Source organism: Cervus canadensis, chromosome X, assembly GCF_019320065.1.
Source record: "Cervus canadensis isolate Bull #8, Minnesota chromosome X, ASM1932006v1, whole genome shotgun sequence".
Lineage (NCBI taxonomy): Eukaryota > Metazoa > Chordata > Mammalia > Artiodactyla > Cervidae > Cervus > Cervus canadensis.
The window spans coordinates 100140004-100152606 of record NC_057419.1 but is presented as its reverse complement, the minus strand read 5'-3'; the positions used below and the strand labels follow the sequence as shown (position 1 = coordinate 100152606).

General features: G+C 40.4%; 1 protein-coding gene across 2 annotated transcripts in view; it reads right to left on the bottom strand.

Annotated features, from left to right (window-relative positions):
- Positions 1-527: 527 nt before the first annotated feature.
- The window catches only part of GABRA3 (gamma-aminobutyric acid type A receptor subunit alpha3), a 227926-nt gene continuing 215850 nt past the window's right edge, over positions 528-12603 (bottom strand). For both annotated transcript variants that reach the window (XM_043459919.1, XM_043459918.1), the window contains exon 10: positions 528-2813. In XM_043459919.1, coding sequence (XP_043315854.1) covers positions 2478-2813 — 336 coding nt within the window. In that variant the 3' untranslated portion in view covers positions 528-2477. The remainder of the gene's footprint in view (positions 2814-12603) is intronic.

The window sequence follows — 12603 nt, the reverse complement described above, 5'->3', positions numbered from 1 at the left end:
TTCCCCATCCCTTAGAAGCCCAGTGATTTCCTCAGGCACATCTCATAAGATTATTTCCCAGATTTTTCTTAACTCTGTAACAGATAAAGGTCATCATCTATTTCCCAACACATGGACTAACCAATTAGACACTTATTCTCCCTCTGCCTAGTAACTATTACCTGTAGAGAACTATTGCCTAAGGAAAATAATAATCAATGGAAAAGGGGGGGGGAAGCCTTTTGAATTACAAAGAAAAGACCTTTCTCTTATTTCCTGGGAGTGGGTGAATTTAGTAGAGGAAGCAATACAAGTGTTTCCTTCTCTGTCATATTGGGTAATGAGACCCCTGAGTCAATCAAAGCAATCTTTTCACATGGGTTCCATTTTGGATTGCTGTAACAGATCTCTTGTTCTTGGGATACCTTTTTTCCAGCATATTCCAATGGTGTTAACTAAGGGTGGCACGAGAATAGGAGTGAAAGCCCAAAACAGACTCTGGCTTGTGTTAGTCAAAGAGTGTCCAAAAAAAAGTTATTTAGCCTGAGTACAATTCAGAAAGAGTTTAATAAACAGCCGCTAAACATTGCACCAAAGCATTTGGAAACACAATTTCTACAGAGAGGTAAAGGTCAGGCTTCCATTCTAAATTCCTTAAGACAATCATGAACAAAACAATCATTAACAGCCCCACCCACCCCACCCCCCTATCCCCACATAGCCACGACACTACACTCTTCTAGTCATGAATTTACCTACAGACACAGTCTTAGGAATAATGGGACTGGCATGCATTATCCCAGCAATGGCAAGGAAGCAGGAGATGGGGGAAGGATGGGTGAAAAGGCAACCAGCAGCTAACGATAGACCCCTTAGGAGCACTGATCAGGGGGTGGGCAGGGAGAATCTCCTTTTGGTGCCCTCTGTGGCATTACTTAGGGGCTCCCGGATACTTTGGACTAGTGGCTGGGGCTGCCATCTTCATCTCATTCTCTTGAACCATGGCGACGAGAAGTGGTTTCCTTCGATAACACATTGTGACTTTCTAAAAATATTTTTGGTGTCCAACCAAACTGCATTCAGGACCCAGCATGCCTGTTGAGATGGTGCTGATTCTGAGGTCTAGATGGACCTGGACTCTCAGTCCTATCTTCATGTTGGCCTTTGGAAAGGGGTCCATGATAGTTCTCTATTACAGACACTTATAAGGAACCTCGGTGAGTCATTCAAACATCTGAAACTGAGTTTGTCTACTTTATAAAAAATTTACAATTATAACTGTCCCTTTTATTCACACTAAGAACAAATGAGATCGAATCCTTTAAATAATATATTATCAAACTGGTAATAGGGTTAAAGTAAACTAGACTCTAATTCATCCCTCTTAATATCGACATCGAGGACCAGAGGTCCCTGACAAGTAGGAGCAAAGTTCTTGGGCTAGGGTCTGGAGTGTGGAGGGTATGGAAAGAAGAACTTGAGTTTCACCTGCCAGTAGCCCTCTTTTTCAAGCCAGTCTTCAAGCCTCAACTACCACCCAGCCCAAATCTCTCATTCCATCCAGTATTTGACGAGTTGCCTTGGCCAGGAGGTAACTTTCATATCTTTCTAATCTTTTTGAAAATTTAGGCATTTGATCTCATTTTGTTGCATGTGTCCCTTCTTAGTATAAATTAAAACAAATACTTGATCCTTTTCCTAAAGAGTTTATAGGCAGTAATGAGTCCAAGATAAGCCATGTTCAGCTGGCTACAACACGTTCAAAGAGCTTAAGAGAAAAGGGCTTTCTGGATGAGATGTACCAAAGAAGGTACTATTTTCCTGAGGGTCTAGACCTGGCAGGTATTTGTCATCTTGGTGCCAGGCTGACCTAACTGGTTCTATCTATTTTGGCAATACATGGTAGACAGCGATAAAGCCTTAATTGTCCACACTAACCTCCAAGCCAATAAAGGGGTTTTGGGCCATCTTCAGAGGTTAGCACTGGCTCCTGCCTTTGTTATCAGTACTTACGCCTAGTGGGCCCTGTTGTGGGCAGGAGAGGTGGCAGGCAGGACCACTGGGGACCCAGGCTAGCCCCCTAGTGAGTCAGAATCATCTGATCTGGACAAGTCAACAATCTACCTTATTCTGGACCTTTCCAATAGCCAAGGCTCTCACTGCAGGCTTTAGAGTCTCCTGTTGTTTCTGTAGTGGGCAGAGTGCAGTAAAATACATGCCGTGCCCTCAGCTGAGGGAGACTGGCAGATTAAGATAAGCAACTGGACAAATGGCAGTGTTTGGCTCCAATCAGGACATACTCAGCAATGTTAGAGGGACAGGTAATTTTTTTCTGTTATTGTTTCTTCATTGAGATTCCTAAATATTAACTGAGAGTCATGGCGTGGTAAGAGGGTTACAAAAGAAGAATCCTGAAACACATGAAGGGGAGCCCTGGGGTTTGGGTGCCTGGATGCTTCCTAGGGTATATAGTGCTCTGGTTGCAACGCCACCACTACCTACTGTTTGCGGATCATGCCCTTGATAGCTGACTCCCGGTTGACATATGTAGCCCAATAGACCAGATTGAAAATGGCAAAGAGCACAGGGAAGATGATGCGGGAAATCTTGTCAACCTTGCTGACACTGTTGTAGGTCTTGGTCTCAGTCGGGATATCCTGCACATAGGTGGTCTTGGGCGAAGCAATGATTGTCGGGGTGGAGGAGGTGCTTGGAGCAGCGCCCTTGGAGATGGCAGAGAACTCAGTGTCCTTGGCCAGGTTGATGGGATAGGTGGTTCCCACGATGTTGAAGGTGGTGCTGGTTTTCTTGGTCGGGACTGCTGGTGTTTTCTTCTAAGGGCCAGAAAAAGTAGGGGAGAATGGGGGGACAAAAGGAAAGCTAATTAATTCACTATATAGAACACCTTCAAAGGCTGTGGGGAGGAGGAGACATGAGGGAAGTTAGGAAAGAGGGGCCATGAAGCCAATAGCACTGAGTAGCCAGCTTTGTACAAAGGAATAAATTGAAGATGACTTCGAAAACAAAATCTGTATCATCCTGGTTTACTAGCTATTGTGCCTTTGGCCAAGTGACTTCTCCCCTTAGAGCTTTAGTTTCTTCATCTGTAAAATGAGGATCAAAATATTTGGCAGGGTTGTTGAGAGGATCAGATGAAAGAATGGTGGTAGAAACAACTGGAAAACTCTGAAATCTTGGTCATGTGTAGGATCCTATGCAAAATGTGACTTGATCCTCACAGTAACCATACAATGTAAGTGTGTGAGAGTACTCCCATTTGACAGATGAGAAAACTCAGCTTCAGACTGAGTGGCCGAGCCCACACTGGCCATCTGGGCTCCCGATTTTTAACCAGGGCTGCACTGTACTGTTCTATAGGTATGAGACACTGTTTGGTTACCCGAGACATAACTCCAAAAGGCTTCAACCATCAAGTGGCACATCTCCTGTGAGGAAGAGAGCTTGGTGAGTCTGAAAGTCATTTTGTCTTAAAGACATACATTCTACAGCATGTTTACATGCATCATTATAACCCTTCATGCAGGCAGGAGCCACAGCCTCTCCAGTTCAGTTCATTTCAGTTGCTCAGTTGTGTCTGACTCTTTGCGACAGCCTCTCTAGGGAACTTTACAAATGCTTCCCTCTGACAGCACAAGCAGGGATCCTAGGGGCTTGCTATGACTCTGATCTTTGTTTTTCCAGATTATAAAAAAAAAAACTCAACGATAAATAAGCATACACACATGTGCCCATTTGTTCTCACATATATGACTTGTATATACATGGGCCTTCCACGTAGAAAAGAGAAAAGGTGACAAAGCTCAGGCCTGGGTCAGAAGAGAGAGGCTGAGTAACAGGAGAGGCCAAAGGCAGTGGCTGAGGGCATAGTCTGAGTGCCGAGTTCATAGTATTTGCTGCCTCACTTCCCACTCTGGCCTTTTCTTCCTTTCAGCCCTCTTTGTTTCTAGGGAAAAGTGGGGACAGATGAGCTTTGAAAATGCCCAAGAGTATTTGATGGAAAGTGACGACCAACGTGTTGCCCTGATTTCACATACCTCGAATTTTTCTTTCTCAACGTGACTTTGCTTCCCAGCATCTGTTTTACTTCTTTGCATGTGTTTCCTTCCTGGATTTCTCTACTCCTGCCCTCTCCTACTGACTCCCTTTCTCCTAATCTGTTTCCTTTCTTCTTTACTTCCGAGTGCCCCCCCCCCCCATTTTCTGACCTATTTTTCTTTAGACCACACTGCTATTGATCTTCCTGGTCCTAATAATAACTTTGGCCCAACAGCCACTGAATATCTACTGGGCCAAGAACTACTCTAGATGTTTCAGGATAGGTGGGAAGGTTAAAAGTTGTCTGTTTCACTCCTTGTTTTGTAGGAGTTTGCAGTCCAGTGGTGGGGGCGGGCAGGGGGGAGAGCCCTGTGAACACACCATTGCCATATAATGTGATCGGAGTTCTAAGAGATATGACCAAAGGGTGATGGGAATTCAGTAGAGGGAGGGGCAAAGTACCTTCAGGTGCTGGAAAAGGTGGCTCAGAGAAGGCAATGAGGATGGTGAGCTGGGTCATGAAAGATGAGCAGGAGCTCACCAGATGAAGATGTAGCCAAGGCAATGCACAGGTCAAGGGCACTGCTAATTTGAGGAATGACAAGGAGTCTGCTGTAGGTAGATGAGCGTGTGCATGATAAAGGCCTGTCTGTGCTGGCTTCAGGGTTTTCATCAGGGAGGGTAAGAGGGACCAAGAAGTGGGTGCTGGTTTAAGTAAATGAACAGTCTGACTAACAGGACACTTAAAAAGCAAAACCGTTCTTTCTCTTTGAGGATTATAGTTACATTGCTACAAGTGGAAGGGGGACAGAACTCTAAGGGAGTCTAACAACCTTGTAAATGCTTTAAATACTACATGGGACTCACTTAGAATTAGCAAATTCATTGTGTGAATAGAGGCCTGCTGCTAAATGCCTCTGCTATTAAATAAAGAAGCACTTCACTTGTTTGCCTATTCAACTTGTTTACTTATTCATTTGCTTACTAATCTCTATTTTTTCATGGTTAGACAAAAAATAAGAAAAGAAAAGAAAGAAAAAAACCCACTACCCTGACTTTGCTAGAAGCTTTCACACTCACATATATTATTTCATTTAGTCATCTTATAAGCTGGTTATGACCAAGTCTTTGAAATAATCATTCTGAACAGCAAACACTTTCTTTAGCTCTGTAGGCACTTTGTGTTCTATACGTAGAGAAGCAGCAGTTGATTTAATCACAGATTTTTTAAGTAATAAAAGAAAATTACCTTTTAATTTCCCTCGCCCTTTCCATCATGGAACTTTTTAATCAGCCACTATAATTTTTACCTAAATTGTCAAAGAAGGGAAATCAAAGCAAAAGTTGTAGTGCTGAGAAGACAGAAACAGGAAGCAGAGATTAATGGTTAATAATTCACATTTCTGCATCTAGTTTTCTAATACTTCTCTACACCCTGGAATTTGATAGACACAAACTAGAGTCACTTAACTCTGACCAAGCTATGATTCTGTGCCTACCTCCCGAGCCAATGCTGGGCTCTTAGCTGCATTATAGATGTTTACAGAATGAAACCTGACCCCCCAACTGAAGATTCTTCATGTGATTTCTAATTTATTCCTGCTGAGTCTTGACCTCTCCTATCAGTTCAGTTCAGTCGCTCAGTCGTGTCCTACTCTCTGCAACCCCATGGACTGCAGCATGCCAGGCTTCCCTGTCCATCACCAACTCCTGGAGCTTGCTGAAACTCATGTCCATCGAGTCGGTGATGCCATCCAATGACCTGTTCCTATGTCATCCCCTTCTCCTCCTGCCTTCAATCTTTCCCAGCTCCAGGGTCTTTTCCAATGAGTCAGTTCTTCGAATCAGGTGGCCAAAGTATTGGAGCTTCAGCTTCAGCATCAGTCCTTCCCATGAATATTCAGGACTGATATCCTTTAGGATTGACTGGTTGGATCTCCTTGCAGCCCAAGGGACTTTCAAGAGTCTTCTCCAACTCTTGAGAAGTATGACCTCTCCTATCTAGTATGACTTCTCCTATACAGGCAGAGATATATAGAATATCTCTATAGTTCATCCTGGAGTAATTCCCATACCACCAAACTGAAACTCACTCTTCCAAACTCCTCCAAGCATTCTGACCTCAGAGCAGGACACTTTTCCTTCTAGAAAGCTACCTCATGTGGACTGGGGATGAGGTAGTGAAAACTTTCATGGACTAATGCATGTCCAACTTTAGAGTTTTTCTCAGATGACGTTCATGATAATTGTTTTCAGAAGTGCTAATTAGAGGGTTAGTTGAAGCCCTGAATGTACTTGAGACCTCCAGGACCTCAGAGTATATGCAGATAAAGTCCTATGACTGCTAACCTAACATCCATCCAACTTTCCTGAACCCCAGTTTTCAGAAGTGGGTAAATAATGGAGTGTATGCTATGTTGGATTCAAAGACAAATCAGACAAAGACCCAATTTTTACATCCAAACAACCCAATTTTTAAAATGGGTTTTAAAATAGACATTTTTCAAAAGAAGATATAGAAATGGCCAATAAGGATATGAAAAGATGCTTAATATCACTTATCATAATGGAAATGCAAGTCAAAATGAGATACCACCTCATACCCATTAGGGTGCATACTATCAAAAATAAGAACAATAACAGTAACAATAAAAAAGGAAATAACAAGTGTAGACAAGGATATGGAGAAATTTGACCCCTTATGTACTGTTGGGAATGTAAAATGGTGCAGCCGCTATGAAAAATGGTACATCAGATCCTCAAAAAATTAAAATATGACCCAGCAATTCTACTTTGGAATATATTGCCCCCCTTAACTGAAAGCAAGGTCTTAAAAAGATATGAGTACAACCATGTTCATAGCAGCATAATTCTCACTAGCCAAAAGATGAAAGCCACCCAAGTATGCATAGAGAGAAGAATGGATGAAGAAAATGTGGTCCATCTATACAATGGGATTTATTCAGCCTTAAAAAGAAAGGAAATTCTGATGCATGCTATAGCATGAATGAACCTTGAGGATGTTATGATTCCAGTTGTATTAAGTACTTAGAGAAGTCAGATTGCTAGAGACAGAGAGTAGAATGGAGGTTGCCAGGGGGGGAGAGGAGGGGAGGATTGGAATTTCTGGTTTCATGGGGATAGAGTTTCAGTTTTGCAGGATGAAAAAGTTCTCAAAGTTGGTTGTACAATACTGTGAACATACTTATTAAAAACAGTTAAGATGATAAATTTTAGAGAGAACTAAAATATAAGGGAGAACACAAGAAAAACACAGAAAGGCACAAATGCTGAGTCAAGTGAATTCAAAAGAGGAAGGGAGCATGCTGGATTAGGAAGAGGTCAGTAAGCCAATAGAATGGGGAGAAAATGCAGGTGCAAGAGAAGTAATCACTTGCACCAGTTTACTGAGAGGGTGGGGGATATCCAGATCATATGTGGGGATGGACCTGGGGCCAGTGGATAAGAAAGGAAAGAGTGGATGAGACTCAAATATTATCTATGGTTTATTAATTGTGTTTATCTGTTGGTGGGTAGACCTGTGTCCATGCCCAGTTATTTGCTTGGCAAGAGGTGTGCTAGAGCTGGCACCTATAGACTGTTGGGCCAGGGCGGGGCTGGGTCCTGAGGTTAATAAGCTAGAGGGAGGATTCCAAAATGGTGTTTGCCAGCACCAGTGTCCACATGGTAGAATGAGTTCTCCAGAATAGCTGCCACCAGTGTCTATGTCCCCAGGGGAGGCTGTAGTTGCCCCCAGCTTCTCCAGGAGATTCTCCAAGATCGGCAGGTGAGTCTGACCCAGCCTCCTATTACTGCTTTTGCCCTGGATCCCAGAGCATGTGAGTGAAGTCTTTATTTCCCCCCAGCTCTCTGGGACTCTCAATTGTATGCATTACTGGTCTTCAAAGCCAAATGCTCTGGGGGTTCATTTTCCTGGCATATGACCCACAGGTTATGGAGCCCACTTTGGGGCTCAGACCCTTCACTCCTAGGGGAGAACCTCTGCAATGGTAATATTTCTCTCGTTTATGGATTGCCCACCCAGGGTATGAGACCTGCCTATATCACAACTCCACCTGTCTTGTTTGGTTCCTTCTTCATATCTTTAGTTGTAGAAGATCTTTTCTGATAAATTTTGATCTTTTCCATGGATGGTTGTTCTGCAGACAGTTGTGATTTTGGTGTGCTTTTGAGAGGAGGTGAGCACTGAGTCTTTCTACTCTGCCATCTTGGCTGATATCCCTGTTTGTTTCTGTTTCAATCAACTTACCAGTTGATAGAGTATGTTTGTTGTCAGGGCATTTATACCTACTGTAGAAAAGGGTGGGAAGGCTACCACTTTATGAATACAAATTAACCCAGAGTGAATATCATTCACCCCAGAGAGACCATACCAAGTGGTGACTTTATTTGTGGCTGTTTTTTACAGGAATGCCACAAATTTTAAAAAGCCATTAATGATAAAAAACTAAACTTTTCCAAATTATGGATGGAAGTTGAGTATTTTCTAATGTAAAATAAAACATTATTCTAGAGCATTCAAATTTCTTGTCTGAAAATAAGAAAAAAGCATAAGAATTACTGTGTTTCTAAAATTTAGGTGAGAATTTATGAATATTTTAAAAGAACTTCTAAGAATAATAATTGTCTTCTTTTTAAATATAGAGTTTTATTTCTTTATTTTAATTTGCTTTTACTTTTAATTTTCAAAAAATATAATCTAGGTAATAATGCACATAGTTAAAAAGAAATAAATGTAAAAACTTAAAATGCCTGTACCCCAACCTTGTCCTATAACATAATTATTTTTAACTTTCTATCTTTATTTTAATTTTCTAAATTTTCTAATATTTATATATTTCTAAGTAATATGCTTATACTGCTATCAGTTTTACACATAACCATTCATATTTTCATGATAATGATTAACCTCACTTATGCAACCCTTCCTCCATCTTCCATACAATATAGCAATCTTTTTAGTGCAATCAATAATCAATGGTAACATCATTATAAAGGACTGGATAAATACCTCTAGCCTCTTGTTACAAACTGCACTGGGTTCTTCTCCAGGTTTGCTTGCTGCATAGCTTTCACTTAGGAATTCCGTTCATCTATCTCCTCTGTAGGATACCCTCTTCTCTGGATCCAGTGTCTTTCTCTTTTTCATTCTACTCTCATTTTAATAGAACATATTCTCCTGTATTTTCCTAAGGTGGAATCCATGGGAAGTGACACTTCTCAGTTCTAGCACATCTGAAAATAACTACCTTTCCATGTAAGTGATACTTTGGCTAGGCATAGGATTCAAGGTTGAAAATCATTGGTCCTTCAGATTTAGATTTACAGCTCCACTGTCTTCCAGCATCCAATGTAGCTGAGAAGTCTGATGCCATTCTGCTAATCATTTCTTTGTAAATAACACTTACTGTCTTTCTAGAATCTCTTTAGTCTACCATTTATCCCTGGTTTTCTAAAATTTCAAGATGATGTGACTTTATGTGGACCTATGAGGACACTTTCAATCTGGAGGCTTATATCTTTCCTTTTGTAAACGTGTCTTATATTAGTTCTTTGATAATTTCCTTTGTTCCCATTTCTCTGCTCACTCATTCTGCAGGTTCTGAGTTGGATGAATTTCCTGGATTCATCCCTAAGTCCCTTAACCTTTTCTTTTCATTCATCAATTATTTCCTTTTTACCTTACTTGTAGAGAGATATTTTTCAGTTTATTTTCCCATCTCTATTGAAACTTTTATTCTGGCAGTTATTTTTTCAAATGCATCATATTTTGTTTCAAATAAAGCAACATATGTATATATGTGTATTTTTTCAGAAAAACACAAGATGTTAAACTCTACAAAAGTGCATGTGTCTTCAGCAGATCATCTTTGTCTGATCAATAAGAGTTTTGTTTTCAACGTTAACTCTCCAAAGACAATCAATGGACTGACATCACTGCTACAATATAGGTTGCTACTGAGCTTCTGATCTTTAGCCACATCTTGATTTTCGTTAACAAATGCATAAATACTGCCTGGCAGAAATGCTGCAATGACTTGAGAAAGAGTGGTTAATAGATCAAGCAAAGCCATGAAAGTTATGAAACAAGCTAGAGCTGATTATTGGGGTTTCCCTGGTGTTTCAGATGGTAAAGAATCTGCCTGCAATGCAGGAGACCCAGGCTGGATCCCTGGCTTGGGAAGGTCCCCTGGAGAAGGAAATGGTAATCCACTTCAGCATCCTTGCCTGGGAAATCCCATGGACAGAGGAGCCTGATGGGCTACAGTCCATGAGTCGCAAAGAGTCAGACACGACTGAGTGACTAACACTTTCACTTTTTTTCACAAATTATTGAGAGGATCACACAACCAAATAGGGTTTGTATATTCAGACTGACCCTCTTGTGGCAGGGAATTGGGTCAGCACCTTGGGCAGGGAACTGAAAGTGAGCGAAAACTGCTTTTTTCCCCCCTCTCCTAGCTCAGGCCACCAACCCCACAGCTGGGACACAGAGAAATGCAGCATCTGTGGAAACTTCTATTTCTCATTACACTGTGAAACCATGGAGACATTTCCCCAGGAAGGCCTGGCCTCTGAGTTGTCTGCAGAACACTGCCTTCATTGGGGTCTTTGTCCCCAAAGCAGCCTCTTGGAACCCCTTTTGTGGCTTGTCTTCTGTGTTCATGGAGGTTGTTGCCCTTCCTTATCAGATCAGCTTCATTACCACTTGGCGGTTATTTTTCATTTCAGAAGCTCTTCTTTATTCTCTGATTTCCTTTTATATTAGCATCCTCCTTATGTTATGTATATGATATATTTACAAATATAAGATAAGATTTACTTTGCTTTTCTTAGGTTCTCTTTAATTCCCTAAATTATTTCTGTTCCTGCCAAGATGAGTTTTTTTTTTCAATCTTTACTTTTCTCTATTATAAATTTCACTTTGATAATCCTTCGTATCATAGTATTATTTGGCAACATAAAAGATGTCTGTATGTTTAGTGTGCCTGAGCTGGGCTTGTTGACTGGTAAACTATGACTGAAGATTGTCTGGAGGGAGGTCATTTTATGGGATACTCCATAGTGTCACTGTATTAAGGTCTTTTCTATGGAGACATTCAGCTTCTTTAGAAGAGAAACTTCTGCTGGTCTTTAGGAAACTCTACATCTGGCTGTTGACATTTTATATGCTGGCAGGCTCTGGGGTCTTGACTACTCTGCACACAGGCATTTATCCAGTCCCCTTAATTGCACCCCCATGATTTATTGTCTGTTGTACAAAGCATCTTGAATGCTGAATTTCTCCAGGGTTATATCTCTCTCCAACTTGATAAATCAGTTCTTATTCTGTCTTTCCACATTCATTTTTCTTAAAAAGTGCATTACAATCTCTTGTCTGACTGAAAGCCCGTCTCTAGTTCTCCTGGTACTTGTGGGTTTATACCTGTTTTATTTCTTTACCCTCATTTTAGTGGGATTTTTAAAGGAAGTAGTGATAAAACGTGTAGCTATTCCTCAGAAGCCCACAGTTCATCTATGTTGCAGAGTGCTATTATAAGGTAGTCATTTGTCTTCATTTGAAAATGAGGTATTTGTTCCTACCTATCCCTTCTTTTCCTTTCCTTTATATTTCCCCTCATATTCTGTTTAATCTTTGACCATAATACAGATCAGAAATAGACTTCTGAATCATTTATATTAGTTTTAAACAGTTTTGTGCTCACCTATTCTAGTTTTATGAGGCAAATAAGGTTTAATATGTCTCTCTAAAGGAAGCAAAATAAGTTATAGTTAAATTTCACTGTTTTTACTTTTAATGCACTTCATTTTTTTCTGTGGGTCAGTGGTTCTGTTAGTTCCTTCATATTGTAGCAGCATGCACAAAACATAGTACCCTCATATTAGAAATCCATTTTTATACATTTCATAGTTTTTTTTTTCAAATCTCATCAACCTCCTTTCAATAACTTAAATCAATTGACAGAACTAAGGAGGAATACTAAGATCACCATCTTTGCAGAAGACTTTTAGACGATTCTTTTTGTCCTTTTTTTGTTTTCATTTTCAGCACTTCTTGAAATTGGAGAAACGGTTATCATTTTTGACATCTACAGCCACACTGTTCAAGTGCTCTTTCTACCTTCAAGCCACCACTGCATCTCTTCCCAATCACAAAAAACAAGTCTACCACATATTTCAAAAGATATTTATGACTGCCTTTCAGATATCTGAAATTAGCAATCATCATTGCCTTAATGCATCTGTCCTTTCTCTATTGTAGTAACTAAATTGGAACAGCATATTTTAAACATGGCACAACCTGTACAGAATAAAAAGGGGTTTACTATCTCATTTGTTCTAGGTAACTCCTAACTCAGACTCAAATCAAATTTGGCTTTTCAAGAGTTACACCACATGGATGGCTTACATTAAATGTGTTCTTTCCCTCATAGCATCTTATTTATAACATGCAATCTTTGTTAAGCTTTTTTATCCCTGAACTTTTTTGGGAACATATGTGTAAAAATTTGTTGTATTTAGAAATGTTAACCTTTTGGTTTCAGC